This window comes from Daucus carota, chromosome 4 (assembly GCF_001625215.2).
Source record: "Daucus carota subsp. sativus chromosome 4, DH1 v3.0, whole genome shotgun sequence".
Taxonomy (NCBI): domain Eukaryota; kingdom Viridiplantae; phylum Streptophyta; class Magnoliopsida; order Apiales; family Apiaceae; genus Daucus; species Daucus carota.
Window position 1 is genome coordinate 36,990,788 of NC_030384.2, and position 23,600 is coordinate 37,014,387.

At 33.9% G+C, this 23,600-nt stretch overlaps 3 protein-coding genes across 13 annotated transcripts; 1 reads left to right on the forward strand and 2 right to left on the reverse strand.

Annotated features, from left to right (window-relative positions):
* The first annotated feature begins 168 nt into the window (after positions 1 to 168).
* Positions 169 to 12,079, forward strand: LOC108218799 (pentatricopeptide repeat-containing protein At4g02750). 11 transcript variants are annotated; one of them, XM_064091540.1, is made up of 8 exons: positions 169 to 1,762; positions 2,227 to 4,170; positions 5,434 to 5,549; positions 6,592 to 6,701; positions 8,173 to 8,330; positions 9,838 to 9,882; positions 10,055 to 10,268; positions 11,061 to 11,211. In XM_064091540.1, exons 1-2 carry the CDS (start codon positions 251 to 253, stop codon positions 3,031 to 3,033), a joined length of 2,319 nt encoding a protein of 772 aa, XP_063947610.1. In that variant the 5' UTR covers positions 169 to 250; the 3' UTR covers positions 3,034 to 4,170; positions 5,434 to 5,549; positions 6,592 to 6,701; positions 8,173 to 8,330; positions 9,838 to 9,882; positions 10,055 to 10,268; positions 11,061 to 11,211. The 11 variants fall into 11 exon arrangements, with proteins under 11 accessions (XP_063947610.1, XP_063947611.1, XP_063947612.1 ...); XM_064091541.1 differs by having other exon boundaries at positions 6,602 to 6,701; XM_064091542.1 differs by lacking the exon at positions 6,592 to 6,701.
* Positions 4,569 to 11,712, reverse strand: LOC108218800 (beta-amyrin synthase 2). The gene is made up of 18 exons (XM_064091548.1): positions 11,213 to 11,712; positions 10,117 to 10,302; positions 9,868 to 9,957; positions 9,465 to 9,662; positions 9,146 to 9,230; positions 8,850 to 9,016; positions 8,401 to 8,589; positions 8,150 to 8,263; positions 7,691 to 7,810; positions 7,472 to 7,594; positions 7,282 to 7,380; positions 7,061 to 7,117; positions 6,398 to 6,444; positions 6,177 to 6,320; positions 5,922 to 6,099; positions 5,682 to 5,762; positions 5,381 to 5,464; positions 4,569 to 4,967 (listed from the first exon to the last, which is right to left on the reverse strand). The coding sequence occupies exons 1-18, from the start codon at positions 11,417 to 11,419 to the stop codon at positions 4,845 to 4,847; spliced, it is 2,292 nt and encodes a 763-aa protein (XP_063947618.1). The 5' UTR covers positions 11,420 to 11,712; the 3' UTR covers positions 4,569 to 4,844.
* Positions 12,080 to 16,429: 4,350 nt separating the features above from the next.
* LOC108219488 (probable WRKY transcription factor 75) lies at positions 16,430 to 18,933 on the reverse strand. The gene is made up of 2 exons (XM_017392962.2): positions 18,362 to 18,933; positions 16,430 to 16,767 (listed from the first exon to the last, which is right to left on the reverse strand). Exons 1-2 carry the CDS (start codon positions 18,730 to 18,732, stop codon positions 16,584 to 16,586), a joined length of 555 nt encoding a protein of 184 aa, XP_017248451.1. The 5' UTR covers positions 18,733 to 18,933; the 3' UTR covers positions 16,430 to 16,583.
* Positions 18,934 to 23,600: the final 4,667 nt, after the last annotated feature.

The following is a 23,600-nucleotide window of genomic DNA, read 5'->3' on the forward strand; positions in this document are numbered from 1 at the left end:
AATTTTCACAAATTTCACGTGTCGTCGTTTTATTTAGAAAATACGTTCACAATAAATGAATATGAATTGACATTAAGCTTCTTATCAAATCAATCGATATGAAATACCTATCACAAAAAATCTGATTTTTTTTCTAAGAATCAAGGGTAACAATATTGACCAAATTATTCTAAACAGAAATTTGTTTTGAAATAAAAAATCGAAGTATAAATATAAGTTTACTGAAAAACAAAAATTTCATGAACCGAAAATGCACTACTGTACTGCTATGCGGTTAAGACAAGTACACAATAGCTCCCGGAGATCATTACAGAGCTCGAAGCCTAGAACTACAAATTCATTAGACAGAACTGAACATCATGTATCTGATGAAAAACTTTTTCATAAAGTTAGTGTCAGAACAGACTCAGACATTGTCAAAAACAACATGGCTATTACTAATTACATGCGCATTGGCCAATGTGATTCTGCACAAGGTCTGTTTGATTCACTGTCTCGGCGTAGTTCGGTTACTTGGAATGCAATGATATCCGGGTACCTGTCTAATAATAGATTTGAGCTGGCGCACAAGATGTTTGATAAAATGCCCGAGAGAGATTTGGTTACGTGGAATGTGATGCTTAGTGGGTATGTTAAGAATGGTAATCTTGGAGCTGCTAGGGTGCTGTTTGATCAGATGCCTGAGAGGGATATTGTTTCTTGGAATTCTTTGTTATCTGGGTATGCTCAGAATGGTTATGTTGATGAAGCCAAAATGATTTTTGATAGGATGCCGCAGAAGAATTCAATATCGTGGAATGGGTTGTTGGCGGCGTATGTGCAGAATGGGAGGATTGAAGATGCTCATAGGTTGTTTGAGTCGAAAGCGGATTGGGCAGTTGTTTCGTGGAATTGTTTGATGGGTGGATATGTGCGGAAAAAGAGGTTTGTTGATGCGAGAAGGATTTTCGATAGGATGGTTTTGAGGGATGAAGTTTCCTGGAATACAATGATTTCTGCACATGCACAGTGTGGGGAATTGGTGGAAGCGCAGAAATTGTTTGATGCATCTCCGAAACGAGATGTATTTACCTGGACAGCAATGGTATCTGGTTATGTGCAAAATGGTATGTTGGACGAAGCTAAAAAAATATTTGATGAAATGCCGGAAAAGAATTCTGTTTCGTGGAATGCAATGATTGCAGGGTACACCCAAAGGAATATGATGGACATGGCAAGGGCATTGTTTGAAGCAATGCCTTGTCCCAACATTAGTTCATGGAATACAATGATAACTGGGTATGCACAGAATGGTGAAATTGCTCTTGCTAGGCATTTGTTCAACCAAATGCCCCGTCGTGATTCGATTTCGTGGGCAGCAATGATTGCAGGATATGCTCAAAGTGCTCAAAGTGAAGAGGCATTGAATCTATTTGTTGACATGAAGAGAGATGGAGAAAGGATTAATAGATCAACTTTTACTTGTGTTTTAAGCACATGTGCAGATATTGCTGCACTAGAGTTGGGTACACAATTACACGGAAGGGCTTTCAAGGCTGGGTTCGAGTCTGGGTGCTTTGTAGGGAATGCACTTCTTGCAATGTATTGTAAGTGCGGAAGTATTGACGAAGCATATGATGTATTTGAAGATATCACGGATAAGGACGTAGTCTCTTGGAACACTATACTTGCTGGTTATGCAAGGCATGGTTTTGGTAAGAAGGCTCTGAATATTTTTGATTCAATGAAGGTGGCTGGAGTTAAACCTGATGAAGTTACAATGGTACATAACCATATCCAAATCTTTTAGTATATATTAGATTTGCCTTTTGTGGGCAATGTAGGAGTATTTACATTATTTGTTATATATCTTGGAACCACTACAAGTCTACAACTACAAAGACACACACACACACACACACACAGTGGACTAGGATTTTAAATGGAAGACTTCAAAATTGCTTTGAGTTGGTTGAAAGTGACTGATAATTTTGGATATAGACTTCACATAAAATTTGGACTTATATCATCAACGACTTTGTTAATTCATCAAGTATAGGGGTTAGTAGGAACCTTTATTATCAAATAATAGTTTTTGAAAGGAAACCTTGTATTATCAATGTGTGCAGTTAAAATTCATTCATCTTCTTGCAACAGAGTATACTATCATATATGTTAGATTGACGTCTCTATATTTGCATATTTATGAGTTAGTGGTTGCTAATGTGTTAATTATGGACATGTTAGGTTGGTGTTCTATCTGCATGTAGTCATACTGGATTAGTAGACACAGGATCAGACTATTTTTACTCAATGACTCGTGATTATGGCATAACTGCAAATGCAAAACACTATACTTGCATGATCGATCTTCTTGGTCGAGCTGGGCGCTTAAATGATGCAAAAAATTTGATGAAGAATATGCCCTTTGAACCTGATGCTGCAACGTGGGGTGCTTTACTTGGTGCAAGCAGGATATATGGAGATACAGAATTGGGAGAAAAAGCTGCTCAGATAATTTTCCAGATGGAGCCTGAGAATGCTGGTATGTATGTTCTTCTCTCGAATTTATATGCAGCTTCCGGTAGATGGGGTGATGTTCGGAGAATGAGATTAAAGATGAGGGATACAGGGGTAAAGAAAGTGCCTGGGTATAGTTGGATTGAAGCTCAAAACAAGATTCACACATTCTCTGTTGGCGACGAACTCCATCCTCAGCGCGAAAGAATATATGCATTCTTGGAAGAGTTAGATTTACGGATGAAGAAGGAGGGTTTTGTTTCATCAACAAAATTAGTTTTACATGATGTAGAAGAAGAGGAAAAGGAGCACATGCTTAAGCATCATAGTGAAAAATTAGCAGTTGCTTTTGGAATTCTAACCATACCAGCTGGAAGACCTATACGCGTGATAAAAAACCTGCGAGTGTGCGCAGACTGCCACACCGCGATCAAATACATATCAAAGATAGTGGGAAGGGTGGTTATCTTAAGGGACTCTCACCGCTTTCATCACTTTAGTGATGGGCTCTGTTCATGTGGGGATTACTGGTGATGGTGAGTGTAAAGACTTGGTAACAGATTGTAATTAGATTATGAGGCTTTCCATACCTAGTGCTTGATGGTCTGGAGTACTTGGCTTATTGAGCAATGTTCATCAGTGTTCCAGTCAGAAAATGGAAGGCAGTGCTGTTGGACTTTGATGTCCTGATATTGTAATGGCGGTAACTTCTGTAGCTGTAACACCAGTTTGTAGGCATTGTAATAGAAAAAAAGGGGGAAGCTGGTCATCTCATTTTTTCTCCAGTATAATGCATTTACTTCGTTTGGCAAGTTAATGCTGTTGGTCCAATCGCTACTGATAAGGGGAATTAATTATTTTGATATTAACAGCCCTAATATACAAAATGCATGGTAGAATATGGAGATTGACGAGCTTATGTTGTTGTGGAGTAGTGAATTTCTGTGCCTTTATTACCCGGTTAAACTTGATTTTCAGATTAAGTCCACCTTCGCAGCCTCTACATTCAGTGATATTTGGAATCTGGGTACACCATTCAGTACAAATCTCCTGTCATTCAGTTGCACTATTTGTTGGAGTATCTGATGGTCTACAGAGAGGCAATATTTCCAAGTTGAGGTAATAAATACCTTGCTATATGGCATTAATCATGACACAGTTATATCATGCTTTATGCTTCTGAGTGTTTCCATTATTGTCCGCTACTTGGAAGGCAGTGCTGTTGGACTTTGATGTCCTGATATTGTAATGTCGGTAACTAATGTAGCTGTAACCCCAGTTTGTAGGCATTGTAATGGAAATAAATGGGGAAGCTGGTCATCTCATGTTTTCTCCACTATAATGCATTCACTTCGTTTGGCAAGTTAATGTTGTTGGTCCAAATGGCCACTGATAATGGGAATTAAATATTTCGATGTTAACAACCCTAATATACAACATGAATGGCAGAATATGGAGATTGACGAGCTTATGTTGTTGTGGAGCAGTAAATCTCTGTGCCTTCATGACCTGGTTAAACTTGATTTTCAGATTAAGTCCACCTTCGCAGCCTCTACATTCAGTTATATTTGGAATCTGGGTACACCATTCAGTACAAATCTCCTGTCATTCAGTCACACTACTTGTTGGAATATCTGATGGTCTTCAGAGAGGCAATATTTCCAAGTTGAGGTAATAATTATCTTGATATATGGCATTAATCATTACACAATTATATCATGCTTTATGCTTCTGAGTGTTTCCGTCATTGTCTGCTACTTGGAATTTCGAGCATATGAACTCATAAATAGCATGGTATTGCAATTACAATTTTCACTTTTCCTAAATTAAGTTGTTAATAATAATTTTCCTACTCTGGATGATCCATATGTATGCAAGTCTCTTATTACCTTCCTTTAGCATTCAGAGTGTATATTTAGTAATTTAAATAAGAAGCATAAAAGCATCAAATTTTTAGCACACCTTAAGGATAGTGAATGTATATAGTATAGCAAATTAGTAATAAAGTTGTGACACATTTTAAGTTAGTGAATACTGAATATTGTAAGTTACAAAGGAATAGACATTGCTAACTTTCACTATATAAGATTTAAATTTACATATGAACCATAATAATACATTATTAATAAAAGAAAGTTGACAATGATTACAACTGTGATTTACAACTAGTACAGAGAAAAGGGGGGACAATTAGTGGCATAAATCTAAGAGGTTCTTGAATTTGCAATCAATTCGCTCTTTCTTAACGAACCTTTGCAAAAGAATTTAGAAATTGACTGCAGTAAGGATTCTGGCCTCGTCTCATTTTTGAGGCCGTCGTGCTGGACTTGCACCACTAGTAGATATCAGACCTTTTTGGAGGGGAGTTGAACATTCCTACAATATTCTGCTAAAGCCCATAATGGGTAGATATTCCTGTATGCTGCATAGTGTAGCATGCAGTTCTTCATGAAAACTCCTGTAATTTCCTGTAATATGGGTAAGTGAGCTGGTTAGACAACAGTGGAAGAAGACAATTAAGGTACACAAAACTTCATTTTTGTTTCTTAATCTATTAGAATGCAGCACGATACAACAGTGGTTTTCATTGTGCTTATATTTCCACACCATTTATACATCTCCATATAAAATTATATTTAGGAAAGAAATAAGCGGGAAAACATTCTTGAATAGCTCAGAAGGAAGACATAATTGCATAATTTAAAGTTGAAATTGAAGGATAATTAGTTGACAAGACGCTTGTGCAAAACTATTTCAAGTTTTAATTATGTATTTATGCCATGAAAATGTGGAATCATATGTACAGTCAGCAGTACAATTGCTTTCTTCATCTTGTGGTATCTAGATCAGTTTAGTTTCTTAAACCAATCATGTTTCATACCTGTTGTGGGAAATCACCACTTTCCATTTGAGAATTGATCAACAATTTTGCAGCACGATGAAGAGGTGTCGGATCTCTTACTGCCTACATGGGATTACTCACGAGTTAGCATGATGATATTTGGAGAATTGATCAACAAGTCTAAGAATGCGTACACATAAAGTAATAGGTTAGAATGATGATATATGGAACTCTTATCACTTAAATTATAAATGCATTCGAGTAGATCTGGTTGTTTATTCAAAATACTGAAGTGGAAATCAAATCATAAGTCTGATAAAGACAAGTACTACAAACTGACCTGGCCAGAATGAATCAGACCCATTGTGGCCCAAGCAGTGTGGACCAAATTTGACCGATTTCCTTCTAATGGTGTGTATTTCTGTAGAATAACACATTAAGTTAGGATTAGCAGATAATATTCAAACAGTGAGAAAATCTTATGTGTTGGGCCATTAGGAATGACACAGTACAATGCCCAACCCCTTAATGATCTAGATTTTAGGGAATTCGTTTGTTAAGTATTCATTCACTAGATTACCTTGTTTGGGCAAGAAAGATAGCTTTCTCCCCAACCACCATCACTGCGTTGTGATTTTAGAAGAAAATCAACAGCTTTGCGGATGGTTTCACAATTATTATATGTCTTTCCAGCTGCAGTTAGACCACCAATAGCAAACCAAGTGCCATATGTGAAGCACACACCCCAATTTCCATACCTGTATTAGTCAGCCCTATGCTTAGAATTTGCAAGTTTCAAGTATAAATATTATATCACTTCTCCTATGGAACATACCATGAACCATCTGGCATTTGTATGTCTTCAAGGTATTGAACAGCATTTAAGATAGCACCTTCTATCTCTTTCTTCCTATGCCCAGGGTATGACTTCTTGAACATAACCATTGCTTGTATTGCAGATGAAGTGCATTCAACATACCTGAATCTATAATCATTAGTCTTATGCTCAATAGTGTATACACGTCATTTAAAATTAAAAATTGTAATGAAACCTACTCGTGTTCAATGACAATGTCTGCAAAGAATTCTGTAGGATTAAGCAGCTGCAGGATCAAACAGTTCAATAAACATATTAAGTATCTATACATTGCATATGTTCTGTTCAAGTTTCAATACGTGCGGAAATATAAATTTGCGTGAAAGAGGACGTATAAGATTCTAATAGTTCTGAGCCTATTTTTGCATGTAAGCTTGGTTTAGCATTGCTGTTGGAGGGGAGGCCACTCTGACCAAAGGCTGACTCAAGGACTTTTTAAATATTGTTAGGCTTATCTTCTAGTGTAGCCTAATTGTCTTCCAGGTTCGTAGTCTTTTGCTGTAAAACAGCTGAAACATATGATTTGAGTAATTTTAAATAACAATCAAGAAAAACTTATTAAAATTGGATTCTTGTTTGGAGGATCCAGTTTGGGTATGCTCCATTCACAGGAAAGAATAAATTTAGTTTTCAGCATCTATCATTTTAGACATCCTGACTGTAGTTTTAGCTTCCTCCTGTGCTTTTCTCAGTTCAGGATTTTCATGCGTCCGCATCTTTTTTTTTTCTGCTTCGGTGGTTGTGTGTTTCTAATAGTGTTTCAGGTTTGATCTTTCATGGACTCTCACTTTGATTAGAGTGAATGAATATTTACTATAATATTAACAAGTATAATAAACTACCTCCAACCATTCTGAGGACCCAGCAGGTTCCCATGCAGCTAGTCCTCCATTCTTACTCTACAGTTACGGATGGAAATGAATAGTCATGATCTTATATCAATGGAAAAGAGTAGCATTTTAATCATGTACAACATTTGTAGCTTTCTTTAGAACTTAGACTAATTACCTATAGTATGATGACATTTACAATAGGGAAAGAGATTAAAGTTCATTCTCATCACCTGTAGGGAAAGCAGTACATTGACAGCATCAAACAATCTGCTGTCTTCCAGTTTACTGCCCACAATAGCCGTTGGCATTTTTGATAAAAGTAGGCAACACTGAAGCACCAGAAGAGTATAGACATTGTGATTCATCTTTGCTGTTTTGTTTATAATGTTTAGAAGTATGATGATTCATATGAATAAGTACCTTCAATCCTTCTGCTGTACAATCAGAAACTTGCCATCCATGATCTTGATCTGAAAAGGTCCAGGATCCTTTAGAAATATGGCGGTGCATGGCTTTAAATTCACCAGAAGGATTCTCCGTGACCTGCAATTATATATTAGTAGAATTAATAAACAGTCTTTACTGGTGAGTAGACTTGTTAGGATAAATAAAGAAGAGTTTGTAAATTTAAGCTGGAACCTGGGATTTCTTTATGAAATCATGTCCTTTGAAAAGAGTCTGATGAATTTCGTCTGTGAGATCACTTGCCAATAATGCTTGTATGGCAAAACCAGTATCCCATTCCTGACTACCAAAGCTCTGCAATAAAAGTCCATTTGCATGTCTTTATGACTCAGGTAAAAAGGATTGTAATTTGTAAGTAAATGAAGTTGTTTGCTTCCAGCATTTTGCTTATATATGCATCTTGATTAGGCATATTACTTTGTGTGCACAATCTATATGTATAAGTATATGAGATTATGTGAATTACATCGACATTTGTAAATAGCTTAACCTTTTGATTACTTGGTGTTGGAAACTCTAGTTAGGGGGTTAAGTGTGTCTTTATTATATCTTTATTGAGTTTCATGCATAGTGTTAAGATTTTTTATATTCAAGATATTTATTACTACAATTTATGTCGACATTTATTCTAACCTGCATTTTCATTCCATCTTCAGCTACCCATATGTAATCTGGGATCCTTGCAAGGTGCTTTTTAAAGTAATCTCCATTAGGATCCTCAACCCAACAAGCAAGCATACATAGTACCTGTTCGAATTTCGTGCAATTTAAGTGCTAGATGTCAGAAGTGAACTACTAACTTGATAAAGAGAAGGTATTGTCAGAAACTTCTTTCCAATGCTCAATGATATGTGTTATATGCCTTAGATCATGTAACATGTTACCTTTTCCACGCACCCAATTGTAATGTATCTACTATTTTCATCTTCGTAATGTATATGCTTCATAGTTGTTTGAAGAGCTTTTTCTCTTAATTTGTTAAAGGGCCAACGAGTCAGGAAAGGCTCTGTGAATATGTAGAGGCTGTCCCACATCAAATCTTGTATCATTGGATGAGGATAATACAGGTCTTCCTGTGATAACAAGTTGGTATATGAGATAAATAATTATGTATTACAAATAGACACAGAGAGTTCTATATATTACAACTAGCTTGGGACTCTAGGAGTCTAGTTACAATGTTATAGTAAGGTTTTCTTTAAGGATTTGTTTTGCGCACTCGTGATATAGAAGTTTGTAATCATATTTCTCTATTAGGTTTTATATGTTTCCATAGTTCTCACTAACTTCTAGAAAAATGTCGGTATGTGTAACATTATTGCATTAGCAATACCTTTGCACAATTATGTCGTGCTTTTCTCCAGTTAATGGTGTCATAAGGTTGTGCATATAGTTCTTCCCTCAGTTGTAAGATGAGAGGAGTGATGGGACCAACAAACCTCTTCCCATATAAATAAGACATAGGCATGTAAACCATCCGACAGTAGCACCACATTTTTGCTGCATTTCCGGGAAAGAGAGAATCATTTAGATATTAAACAAACCAGAAGAGTAGTTCATTTACAAAGATAAAAGGTCATCTACGTGCATCCAAAATATAAACGAGTATTGACATAGAACTGAGTGAACCTGGATGCATGGGAAGGAATGAAGGAAGGATCCAAAATTCTGGAGGCATTGGATTGGTTCCTGACCATTCAAATACGCCAAGTATCTGGAATTTCAAGTTCAGTAACAATGAAGGTTTAAGATACAGGTTTGAGCTTAGGGAAAGCAAAAAAACTTATAATATCTGATTCAGTTCTTTAATGCATCTACATATGAAGCAAATAAATATATAAATATGCATCAACTTGATATGGATTTGTTGAGTATGTTGTATGCATTTTATTTCTTGAAATATATTGAGTTCAAGAGTTTTACCAAGCAAGTCCTAGAATAATCTTACCGAGAGCCAAGTCTTGCCCCAGGATGGTATTGCTATCCCGCTACCATGATCAAGGATCCACTTTCTTGCCCTGGCACATGCATTCTTTAAACCGCCATCAGGTCCTTCTCCAAGAATACGCATGCAGATGTAGCTCAGGACTGTACAGAACATTGTGCTGTGGCCCTCAATATGTAATCCCCAGCCACCATCCTCATTCTGAAATTGCTATATATCAGCAAAACTTTTTGTTGCCTCAATTTGATGAATTAATTTATATATTTTTTAAATTATAAACATATACATGTTTCGGATGACCATATCATAATTGACTCCACTCCATCATGAAGGGATTTGTCACTTATTAAAAATGCTAATGATCTCATTTTGTTAGGAATACCAATTATTGGGCCGAGAAATGTACCTGATGACAATAAAGGTAACGCAGGATTTCTTTCCGATGTGCTGCAGGAAATACAGTATTCAAATGTCCTGTAATATACAAGCACATAACCTGCAATATTTGTTTTACAACAAGCAGTAATAATAATCATTTAGCACAAGAAGTTGATTGAATGTATTTGTTCCTTTTACTTTCCCCTTTTTTGCAGTGAGGATGAAATTCGGAGCAGCACAAGTATACCAAGAAATGAAACGGGGAGGAGTGAGTTACCAATGGTGGAAGGAAAAATAATGGGCCAGCATTTTCTGCAGGCCAATGACCATCACTGGCCTGCAAGGCTGCAAAAAAGCGGACAGCTCGTCGTAATGTTGTCGTGGCCGTCTCGTAGGTGATTTCTTCCTCATTTGCAACCTTTATTTGAGGTATGGTTTGTTCGAAATTCTTCTCTTTCAGAAACTAGAATCATTAAATATTTCATATAAGCTTTATATATATGTAATTATGCAACATAACGGGAAGTAATGTGGACCCAGTTATACATATGAAGTGATTACTTGAAAAGATTATTTGTGCAAACCTCTGGGTTCTTTTAAATGTATGTGATTAATTAAAAATTGTTATTCATGAGACATCTATCAGCAGTATTATATATTTATATTCACTTAAGCCACCTAAAATAAGGTACCATATCAAGAAAAAGTTACTGTGAATAATATTTCACCAGTTTATCACTAGTAATTTCAACAGATTAGGTACTATACAATTTCAGATGCTTTAATTGTCACTCTCTGTTTTATCCAAGGCACTGAAAGTTTGCCAATGGATATTTAGCCACAAGGCTTGAATCTGTGATATCCCAAGAATGCCCTGCTATGTGGTGTTATCTAGAAGATGATTGCAATGCTTTTAATGATATAATATCACTAGCAGATGACCAGTGCAAAATTAACTATTCTTCTTCAGAATCTTTAGTAAAATGTGAGATACTGCATTGCTGTTTTCAAGCATGGCTCATTTAACAGATAGCTGTGAGCCTGTGGCCCATTGCTCATTAGTGGTGGGATTTCTTTCTGTCTACTTTTTGAGAGAACGAGGTAGTTGAACGAATATAATGATGTGTTTAATATCTACAGTAGCACTTTAGAGTTTTTGTTGAATACACATAGGTGTTATCAGTGGATCGTGTATGACAATAATTTATGCATATGATGCAGAACACAAAGTGGAGAAGAAGAATAGAACCTGCATTGCCAACAAAGTGTTGGTGTGGCGGTAGAGCTCCTGTACCCCCTTGCGGGAGGTCGGGAGTTCGACTCCCCACGTGTGCGTGTGTAATCAATTAGCAAAAAAAAAAAAAGAATAGAACCTGCATTCGCCAAAGGAGATCGCTGCTAGGCTTAACTTGATACCTATTATCCCAGAAATTGATTCGAGCCTCTTCAACCTCGGCTCTTTCTTCCGGGGTTCCATACTCCGGGTCAAACGTCCAAGTTTGCCTCCCAACAAAGTCATTTGTACTGTACAAGTATGGATCCTTACCAGAACCTCCCTCCGCTATGTTTAGCCTCCACATTTTGAAACAACTCTGTGCAGGTTCAGTTCCAGAGTGGTTATAGTATGCTTCTTTATTTCTCCACCTAAATTTAAAGAACAGGTACCATTGTTGACTGGATATATATAGAGTACATTTGCACAGAAACGACAATAATGATAATCATAATCTGTAGTCGAGAAATCCCATTACATGTCGCATACTTTTCTCTGCTCCACTTGTATGTGGGGTGACCCTCTGCCTAACCATTTCTTTACTCCATTTTTTTCATCCAGGAATGTTCCTTTTTCTAAAATTTATCTGTAAAATCAATGAATTACAGATTCCTATTGAACTGAAACTGTCTTTGCTTGAGTTTATAATATTCACAAAGATGTACTTATATGTTTGTTTTATGCTACTTGCAGTCCTCTTTGCCTGTGTTGCCGGGTTACAAAAGCTAGCAGGTTTCACTTAAACCAAGAGCAAGACTGATCTATCGGCTGTTCGAGAATGATAACAAATATAAATATTAAAGTTATTTTATTCATATATTCAACCGTCTAACCTCATGCTATTATTTTCATCGCCTCCAAACTGTATGTTAGGACTTGGAATTATTCAGCTTACACTGTTACACATAACAAGCAAAATATTAAGAATTAGCTAAGAACAATTCAAGCTTGTCTTGATGTTTGTGTCTCCCTTTGTTGCAGCAAGGTTCATAATCCTCAAACAAGTTTCAGAATCCACTTATCAGAATATCTAAAGTCTAACCCGTTCTTTGGTGCATGGTTGAATTGACTCAGTTAGATTTTTTTCGACAAAGGTCTCTCCTTAAAATATTTTGTTTAATTTTGCCGTTTGACCATTATGTACGAATTTGACAGACTACAGTAGTATCATTTAAAGTTAAGCGTCCGGTACTCATATTAATAATTCAAATTTTGCGAGCACATAAATTATTCAATTAGACGCAGTCCTCTCTCTGTCATGTTGGATAAGAATTTTAAGAACAAAAGGAAAAATGTATCTATCACGTCGGGAAAAAAATTAACAAGAGGAAAATGAGTTTAGGAACAAAATATAGATTACGTACGGCTCGAAAACATAACTCACCCAATGTCCAGAGTAGAGCAGAGAGTTGACAATTAATGTTTCGTTTCTTGAAATTCGTCGTTTGTTATTGATTTCTTGTACTTCATTTGAAATTTGTATCCGATAATATTTCGTGTATATTATATATAAAATATTAATATAATTTTGATAAAAAATAGTTTTAATATATATTTTCCTGTATATTTTTACTAGATATGGATGATATATTTATGCTTGTATATAATTCTCTACAAATTTGTTAATGTATTTATAATATATATATCTACATATACATATAAATATATGTATTTACATAATAATATACTATTTAATATATTATAAAATATATAATAAAAATTATATACAAATATCCCGTGTACTTCGTGTACCCAAAATGAAAACTCATATCTGACACGGAATCTATCATCTAGTTTCGTATATTTTCGTGTTTCGTGTATCGAAAATCAAAATTCATATTTATTTTTTTACGTGTCCTTTTTGTTTTATGTGAGCGTATTACCTTGTCAACCGGGCCTAGTCCGGAAGCAGCTTACCCTTTTTTTATACTAATACTAATCAAACTTAACGATAACATCAATATTAAATCTGGAAGGGATCGAGAAGATTTGCACGGAAATTTTAGAGTTTGCATGCTTATTGTGCATTCTAAGAAGCTCATGAATGATATATTAATCAAAGCTTTTATTCCTTCCGTTTCAAAATGCATGACGCTTTAACTTTTTACACACATTTCAAAGTGTTTTGACCAAGCATCTGAAATCATCATTTCTTTTAAAAAAAATTATACTTTAAAATTTTGACTATATACTTTTATTTAAAAAAATAAAATTTTGAAAATAATAAATATAAGTATATGATCAAAAGATTTTAAACTACGTGCAAAAAATCAAAACGTCATGCATTTTGAAACGGAGGGAGTAAAGGTTATACTCCCGGTCTCAATAGTACTTTTGTTTGATTTTTCATCAATGACATCGATTAAAATTGGATCATAAATAAAAAATAAGATCATAATTTTAGTTAATTTAATCAAGTCAACTCAAAATAAGATTATTATTTTGATATAGAACGGTACTGTTGTTAAGCAGTAAAACGTTCTTGTATTAAAAAGTTAGGTATAATATTTACAAATGAAATACGAGAAAAATATTATAATTATCACGCTTATCCGTATAAAAATATAACTTTTCAAATTGAATGATAAAAATAACATCATGATACACCTTCATAGAGAATAGATAACTCGGCCTATTCATATTTGATATCTACAATTTACTGTTCGGGTGGTGGTTGATAGATGATTATAATGTGGAAACGAAGGGGTGGTATACTGGTATTAAGCATTTCATGTTGGAGTATGAAAATAAAATTTTAAAAGACTTTTATTGCGGGAAACCTAATTTGAAATGCTCAACGGTCCATTTAGAAAATAATAATAATAATTTATATATGATTCTCGTTTCAGAAATATGTATGTGAATTTATGGAATTTTTATATTCTCTATTTCTTATTTTGAAAAAAAGTTGATGAATGTATTATGTATGTGTTCAATCCATCTGAATTTAAATAAATAACGAGTCTATGTTAATTAATATTATTATGTGAATACAAAATTTACTTCCAATAAGATAATGATAACACTATCGTGATAAATCATAGCTCCACAAGAATGAAGTCACTTCCCTTGCTCTACATTTATAACAACAATCTATGTTGCACTATATATATAGTAAAACGAGAAAGACAAAAATGATAATAAAAGAAATAGTTTTGGATCAAAAAGTTTTTAACTTAAATTCTACGTCAAACTTCTGTATTGATTTGTCAAACTATTTACACAAACGGCAACTACCCTCTAAACATATACTCCCTCCGTCCCTTTTTATCTGTCCATTTTGGAAAAAAAAACACATACCAAGGAATAATTGATTGTATAAACTTTTTCATTAAATACCTCTAATTAATATCTTGAAAATGGTGGAATACCCCTACTTTATGTCTTGAAAACATGAATTCAATCAAGTTTTAAATAAGTCAAGCTTTGAAAATTGAAATTATGTAGATATATTTGAAAAACTATCATTAAATTAGTTTTGAAAGTATAAATGGACAGATAAATAGGGACAAATTTTTACTTCCAAAGTGGACAAATAAATAGGGACGGAGGGAGTATCTATTATCTACTATACACCTAAATAATTATGAATTATATAATTCAAATTATATGAAACATTATAAAATTAACTAGCTAATTTATACCATTGGAATTCTTGATCTTAGCTTTTGAATTACCCTGGATCCACTACAAGAAAAATCACTAAAAATATTCTTACACTCATAGATATCTATGGGTGTAAGAATTTTTTTTCATCACTTTAAGAAAATAAACAATATAACAATTTTACTAAAAAAATTTGGATTTTCTTCTCACTTAACTACAGTCATACATGATTAACTTGTATGTACTTAATACCTTGATTAAATTTTAATAGGAAGGTTGAATGATGAATTTTATTAATAGATCCCGGTATTATAATTAATAAAAGATGTGTACAAATTATTTTCATGAGACTTGGAACGGATGTAGAATTAATTATTTTCTTGAGAGCATTATGCACATTTTAAAAAAAATACATGTATATTTTAAAAAAATTATATTAAATACATAAATAATTGTATCGGTTAATTCATGAGTAACTTGTATGTAGTTAATATCTTGGTTAAATTTTAAAAAGATTGAATAATGAATATTATTAATAGATTCAGATATTACAATAAAATATGTGCATGCATGAATTATTTCCCGGAGATTTTGGGCGGATGTGGGATTAATTATTTTCTTGAGAGCATTAAGCACATTTTTAAAAAATACATGTATAATTTCAAATTTTGTGGGAAGAAGTAAAATTTAAATGGGTAAAAATATGTAAAAAGAAATTTAGAGTGGACGCCCAACATGTTTCTTATTAGATCCACCTAGCTAGTCGATAGAAGACCTTAACGGCCAGATTAAAATTGATTAGTGATCATAGTTGAGTCAGATGGCTGCCATCAGCTGAGCCTGGGAAGAAGTCACAGATTACGGGCGGAACCAGGATTTTAAATCCACCTGGGCTGGACGAAAGAGATCGCAACAAATTCACAACTCAATATTTATGTATAACTAATTTTTTTGCAAGTCGTATAAAAATATATTCGTGGAAAAACTCTTGAATACAAGCACTAAATAAAACTAAACAATATGAAAACACTAAAGAAATTTTTTTTTGAACTTTTTTTTCTTCTGAATAAAAATTAACTATCTAAACTTTTATAAAACGAAAAGAAAAATTTCAAAAAACAATTATCAACTATGTTTTATATCGTTTAAAAAATTATGAGAGTATTTCCAAAATCAACTCTTCTTCACGTATTAAAAACCAAGTCTGGGTCTATGGTTCATGTATGCTGCAGTGTTTAATATGCAGATTGCACTAAATTTTAGCAAAAAATTAAAAACCAAGGCACTTTAATTGTGTACCTTGCTGAGAAGTCTTGAAATTTGGGTCTATGGTCTATGTATGCTGCAAGCCTAAGCCTGCAATATCCTGCCGAGTTAAGTTTACATCTTTTTGCTGCCCGGGCTAAAACTCAAATGGGCCAAATATGTATATAAAAATTTTACAAAATTTCTGAACGGGCCGGGCTACAGCCCACCCCAGCCATGGGCTGGATCCGCTACTATATTGGACTCTGCTTACGCTTGGTGCTCAACAAAGGTAATACAATACAAGGGCTACACCCCACGGAGCAACCCTTCATCTGAAAATACAAGAGGGTCAAGGGACTGGAGCTGCTGTCATTGACCTAGTGTCAGTGGCATCTGAGCATCAAAAGATGTTTAAACCATATTCAGAGCTGATTAATAGTCAAGGCTTACCAATGGTGCGTAATTAAATAAACAAATACGATCCATTTAGTATATATAAATATACTTTACAAGATTGATTAAGGAGAGCATTCTTCTTAGGTAGTCATAGCTAAGCTAGCAAACGTAGTTCCGGGGGGCTGCAGGGAATTAAGCATGAGATGGATTAATAAAATAAATTAATTATAGGTGGGAGGGCAGATCTTCATGTCGCTCAAGATTTGTTCGAAATTATCGGTAGGCTTCTCGATGGAATGAGTGTGCATCCCTTCGTAGGTTGTCACCACAACGCCCTCATCCTTGGAGAGCCGCTGTACTTGCTTCTTCACATTGCACCCTTGGTAAGTACACTTGTAGTAGCTCCTGCATATATCCAGATTAATGTATATTGGTTATTACACTCAGATGCTCAGTAATGTATAGAGATAGAGTGTGTTAGAAATACAATAGGATTTTCGTAAATTTCTTTCTGGATTACTACTTAATCAGTTTTTTTTATGGGCACATGCTTAGGACTAAAATTTATAAGTTTGACTTATTTTAATTGAATCTTATTACTTACTTAATAATGGAGGACCCTTGCGAACACAAAAACCACACCAATCAAAATAAGCTAAACATATATAAAAAATTTAGTGTTTAGCATGTGCAGACACACTTGCGACAAAACCCTACTTAATTTTCTCGCTAAGTAACAATACTTACGAACACTCCCCTTACCGGAATGGAAGAAATCAAATCTCCCATCATTCTCTTCTAAATTTATTTCCAACACAACTGTAAAATGTATTATAATCATTTACATATGTATTTACTTATTGTAAGAAGATCGGTCGGACAATTAATTTATTAACGATTGTCTTTAATGCATTATATGTGGATGATTAAAATGTGGTATGAAAGAAATATTTTGAATTAATTTATACTTATAAGTATAAATTATGCAGCGACTAGATATATAGCAGACATCTGTCGGCATCATCCCATGTGAAAAAACTGAATATGGCCACTCTTAAATTACATCGATCTGTCTTTAAATTGTCAACTAAAATTATTTTAATTTGGAATACCAAAAAACCTACATCCTTTGCTTATGTCAGTGGGACTTGCAATAAGAAATGAGAAGAAAAGAGAACAAATTATAAGTGTATAATTAGATGAGTTTATGAAAGGATGACTGCTAGATTATCGCAAGTCTACGCAAGACTTGTAAGATCGATAGTTCTCCGACATTGCAGAGGTTAACTGCATATCCAGAGCGATGATGATGATCTGATCTGATCTGATCGATCATATACTTGAATTTTTATTATAATTTAGATGAAATCGTGATTACTAATTTACACGTACATGCAATACAGAAAATGAAACGATTGACTACATAAAAACTAGGAGCGAATCAAACCTAAACCTAAACTCAATATATACGTGTGTGTGGTCTGGGAATCCGCTGTGAAAGGGATCAAGCATTAGTAACGGTAGCTTTTGGAATTAATAGACATTCTCGGCAGGATATATATGCTATATATTTACGGCGGAAAACTTACGACGAATTTGTTGGATTATGGCATATGTTCTATGTTTTTAATTATGCCTAGATTAATCCATCACAGTACTGCAGGTGGTCGTGCGCTGGGCTTGAGGAGTTGTGAAAGCTGAGTGATGGAAACTAATGGAGCAACCAGCACCATACATGCACCTACCTACTTATTCTCTATTCTCTCATTCCTCACCTACCTCACACCCAGCCGCCATACATGCACCACAGATGTTCCATACACAACACTTTTCAACAAAGTGATAGTCGCAAAATCTAGTGGGGTCTTTGCAATCTCGCTCCCTCGCTAAGGAAGCCTCGTAATTACGATATTAAGACTAGACTTTTCCATATATCTACTAATTCGCCGAAAGAAAAAAGCGAAAGACAACTTCAAATTTGATTTATGTACAAACATACCTTGGAAATTTATTGTTCTTGACAGCTTTTTGACCGTATTTTCTCCATCGATACCCATCATCGAGAATATCCACTTGGCTCCTCGTCTGAAAAGCGAATCTCGGCTTCTTCGCCTTCTTCTGATCGCCTTTCTTCTTCTTCCCCAGCTCACTCTCCGTCACCTGGAAGCTCCCGCTATTGGAATTCTCCGCGCCATCCTTGGCCTCCGAAGACGTCGACGACCCGTGAACATCCGACCTCAACATTCCGAAAAACCCATTCGGATTGTTATAGAAGGTGCTATTATTAGATCGGCTATTATTGTTGCTCGAACCCAACGAGTTCGGCGCCGTCGCGCCGGACCCGAGAAACAGCATGGGATAATTCTCCATTGAATTTTACAACTAGGGTTTCGAAAGAAAATAAAGAAGGAAATTGAGGAAAAGCTGTGGGAGAAATATATAAGATAAATGAGTGTATAGTATAGTACTAGTAGTTTAGTACTACTGGTCCAATATTGGAGAAACTAAGGCGGCTAGCTGTAGAGGAAAATTAGAATTTTAATCATAACAAATTATCAAACTAAGTACAACATTGCGTATCCGAGTAGGAATCGATTTGACAAATCGAGAGGAAATGAACGTGGAAAAAATGGGGCGACAGGATTAAGGTTAAGACTGCTTTCAAGAAAGTAACTCAACGGTAAAAAGATTAGAAAAATATAAATTCGAAAGTTGGTCTACGGAGGATAGAGGGACAACGCTCAACAAGTAAAATATATTTTTGTGACGAAAAACGTGACAAGTACAAATGCACGGTTTGGTCATTTTATATACTGTGTGAGAACGGAGTATTCATTTTTCTCCTTAGATGCATGGAAAAACAGGGTTAACTCATTTTAAATGCGAGGGGATAAATATATGCAACTACACCTGTACGTTGATACCTCCATTACCAGTTGTCACTGGCATCAAAAATTAGTCCTGCATGGCCCATGGAAATCTTGAACTTACATCGAGCCACGCTTCAAAGTGAATCTCAGTCAAGCCCTGCAAGCCTAATTTCTCATCAATTATTTACCTTTCTGAATTTTGGATGGAGAGGCGGCAGGTGGTCTCATTTCTCCATATATATATGCATGGTGTGTAATTACTGAAGAGCACCAAATTTAATTCTTTCTTTTTTGAAATTGTTATTATGAGTGGACTGTTTCTTGTTACTTGGATGATCTGAAAATTCTTTAACTGTTAATGATCCACACCCGTCCCCTCTTCTGATTTTTACTCTCATCTCCCCATCTCTGTTAGCATGTCATTAGAGCAACTTCAACCGTGTCTTCAAATTCTAAATATATTACGAAAATTATATCTCAGTAATATACTTTAATATTAAACGATGCCTTGTTCTCACCATATGTTTAATATTTTAATATTAAACATTCTTATTCATCATTAGACATTATGTAACGAGAGAAAAGGAGTGTTTATGTGACATATATAAAACCTCTTTCATGAACAAATTAGGGGTCAGCATTAATTTAATTGAACATAAATATGGGAGCTGCAGGTTAAATACCAAACCCTTGACGAGCATCTTAACTCGTTCACAGCACTGCGCTTCCCTTTATATACATTCCTTTCCTGGTACTTTGCAGGTTTATACACAATATTTTTATATATAGTAAATTTACTTTTTGATAAATATGCATTCAAAATATTTGAAGTATGTATAAAATCAATATACTTATATAAAGGAGAAGCTAGGGGCGTGTAGGTGGCGCCTCTTACATCGCTACGTTCTATTTTTCTAATTTTCTGAAATTTTTGGATGAAAAATATCAAAAATTAGAACTACCTTTTTTAGTTTCAGGTTTATTAGAAGTAAGTTTCAGAATCCGATTTTGTTTCAGATTATTTATGGAATATGATAGTGTGAAAGTTTTAATCTGATTTTGTTTCAGATTATTTAATTATGGGAAATAGTAGCACAAACTACCTTTTTCAGTTTCTGGTATATTAGAAGCAAGTTTCATAATCTGATTTTGTTTCAGATTGTTTATGGAATATAGTAGTTTGAAAGTTTTAATATGATTTTGTTTCAAATTATTTAATTATGGGAAAGATTAGCACACAAGTCTTTCTGCACCTATAAATACCCTTATAGATTGTAGGGTTTTGAATCATCTAAACACAACCTCCTCTCTCTCAATACCACAACTCTACCTTTCTTCCATTGCTTGATTTTTAACTCGGTCGTGCCCTTCTTCTGCAACGATAAGTGAAGGCTGTAGTATTAAAAAAATAAAGGTTGTTGCAAGCAAAGGTAGTTATGAATCGCTATGTGGGAGTCGACAAATTGAAACAGGGGAAAAGAATATATTCTTGACATGATATTGATAGATGATATCAATAAATTAACTATTAGTGATGTATGTTTGTTGGTTATTCTTTTATAATATATGTTTTGTTCATCGGACATGTTTGTTGTTGTTAATTTTTATATGATTTACTTTGTATACAATAAAATATGGTGGAGAAGCGAGGGGCGTGTAAGTGGCGCCTCTCACATCGCTCCGTTTGATTTTTCTAATTTTATAGAATTTTTGAATTAAAAATATCAAAAATTAAAACTACCTTTTTTAGTTTTGGGTATATTAGAAAAAAGTTTCAGAATCTAATTTTGTTTCAGATTATTTACGGAATATAATAGCTTGAAAGTTTTAATCTGATTTTTTTTAGATTATTTAATTATGGGAAAGAGTAGCACACAAGTCACAAGTCTGTCTACACCTATAAATACCTTTATAATCGTAAGTTTTGGATCATCTAAACACAACCTCCTCTCTCTCAATACTACCACCTCACGGATTTAAGTTAGATGTTTTTGTGCACAATCAATCCAAAAAAAATTAGCGGAAGGTGACAATGTAAGAACATGAGTACTTTTGAAAAAAACACAAATAAAATTAAGATTCGTCGTGCTTTAAATTGTTAATTACATTTATAAATTTATTTTCATTTTTTCACCATGAATTATAGTCCAATTTTGGAATTTTATATATTAGCATTGGTATTACATCAAGATTTTTATAATACAAAATTTATTTTATCCTACAAATATTAATTTTAAAACGTTAATATAGTTTTTCTAGACAGCTACAAAATTATTTTATTCTACAAATTTTAATATTAAATCATTAATATAATTTTTGTAGACCGCCGCAACGCGCGGCTTCTCAACTAGTTAATTATATATTTAAATAAATGAGTGCTTTATAAAGTTAGCTAACGTAGAATTTTGACCTAACCAAGATTGCATCACAGTTACTAGCTAGCTAGGTTTAATATAAGTTCGGGTACGTATATTATCAGATTTTTTTGTGATTAAATTACATGAATATGGCAATTAATATAGTTTTTATATATAAACTGTAAAAAGAAATTATATGAGATAATTTTAAAACATAATACATAGATATTGACATTTTTTGCATGTGAAGTTCTACGGCTAAATCCTAACGAATACCATGAATATAAGGATTTTAGAGTTCTCTCTAATGATTCTCTACGGGACGTAATCGTACATACCTGATGGGACATGACCCGTATAGTATTCTGTTGTTTAAAAACAAGTACTATATATTATGTCGGAGTGATCCATTTGTCATCGGTTCATCAAAATATGGATTTGCTCCATATATAATAGCATTCGATTCGTACACTTTAAATATGTTATAAATAAATTAAAACCTAATTCAGCTAACTAGCTTGTTACTCACGAGTGTAGGACAGCCCTTAAAAACAATGAAGTGAAATATTTGTATCAAGTAGTCCAAGAGTTTGACTGACTTTAAAAAAAATGATTTATTATTTAAAATAACAAATGAATTTAATTTAAATGAAAAATTGATTTATATTTATAAGTTATTAAAAGTATTTGAGTATCTGTGACTTATATTATAAGTTTTTTAAAAATTTCAAACCCGAAAAAAGGTAGGTTTTTATAGCTTTTCTTTTAGTTTGTGAAGCCACATTTGAAGTACTTCTCTTGATTTGCCAAGCAGTTCATAAATAAGCTGAATCCCACTACTCTTCCAAATAAGTTATAGTTGTGATCTCTGCAGAAATGAGTAGTACTGGCATATATAAAAGATCACATAATTAAACAATTAATTTAGTAAAAAGTATATCACATATATAATTAAGCTAGGGTTGATGCATGGTAATGAATATGTTACATAAACAGACAATCGTGAAGAGGAAGGAGGTGAAGGAAAACGTGGAACGGGGTGTTGAACTGTGGAAGAATATATTGACTATGTATATCTATATCTATATACGGGGTAAAAGAAGGGGAAGTAAAAATGAGAAGAACGAAGAGCACGAGTATTGAAAGGTTGACAGAAGGAAGGAGAAATATATATATATATATGGCGTTCTTGGGGTGGTTGGTCAGCGCAGCCACTGGGTCTTTGAATCCTGTTTTGTTTTGCTTTCTTTTGTCTCTTTTTCTTCTTCTCTTTTAAGTCATCATCTTTGGACTTGTTGATTCCATCATTGCTGTTCCGGTAATGCATATTGCATAACAAGTGGGAATCGCTTTCTGCAAAATATTTACAGTAATTCTATAATTTTCTCTTATATACGGTTAATAATAGTCCTAAATTCAAAGGTTAATAGTTATCAAGTTACTATTGTAGAATTAATCATTTAAATATGCAAATTTATGAACTTTAATTTGACGATTAATTAAGCAAAGTCGAATTCTCAACCTAATTAGACAATCGAGATCGGTCTTATAATTAACATATTCTTCAAAATTTAACACTCAAAAAGTAATTTTGGTCTCTTTAGATGTCATCCTATTTATTACAGAAAAAGTGGTTATTTTTAATCGTAAAAATTTGACACAACAAGGCTATATTCGACTGTTTAGAGTCAAATTACTAAAGTAATTTCAACCATTTTCAGTACCGTCAAAATTTCCGATCAAAATTAACCGGTTTTCTTATAGTGATTATTTTTTCCTCAACTTTAAATTTGTTCTTTATGATTAATTCTAATAAATTAACTGTTAGTTGCCTGTAATGTTGCCTTTCATTTTCATTGTCAAAACATTTATCAATTCAAGAATACTAAATTTATATACTATTCTGTGTTGAAACACTTTTACAGTGAAACTTACGGTTTATTTGGAATACAAAATAGTTGGAAAATAGATATTAAAATTTATGGTTTATGATTAAAATACTATGACAAAT

What these genes read in the sequence shown, in the direction of transcription:
- LOC108218799 (XM_064091545.1), top strand. Translation starts at nt 251, where the DNA reads ATGCACTACTGTACTGCTATGCGGTTAAGACAAGTACACAATAGCTCC. An exon ending in AACCTGATGAAGTTACAATG is followed by an intron (nt 1,763 to 2,226) that starts GTACATAACCAT and finishes TGGACATGTTAG; the next exon opens with GTTGGTGTTCTATCTGCATG.
- LOC108218800 (XM_064091548.1), bottom strand. Translation starts at nt 11,419, where the DNA reads ATGTGGAGGCTAAACATAGCGGAGGGAGGTTCTGGTAAGGATCCATAC. An exon ending in CAATTGGGTGCGTGGAAAAG is followed by an intron (nt 8,264 to 8,400) that starts GTAACATGTTAC and finishes AAATTCGAACAG; the next exon opens with GTACTATGTATGCTTGCTTG. An exon ending in GACATTGTCATTGAACACGA is followed by an intron (nt 6,321 to 6,397) that starts GTAGGTTTCATT and finishes TTATAGATTCAG; the next exon opens with GTATGTTGAATGCACTTCAT.
- LOC108219488 (XM_017392962.2), bottom strand. Translation starts at nt 18,732, where the DNA reads ATGGAGAATTATCCCATGCTGTTTCTCGGGTCCGGCGCGACGGCGCCG. An exon ending in AAGAACAATAAATTTCCAAG is followed by an intron (nt 16,768 to 18,361) that starts GTATGTTTGTAC and finishes GGATATATGCAG; the next exon opens with GAGCTACTACAAGTGTACTT.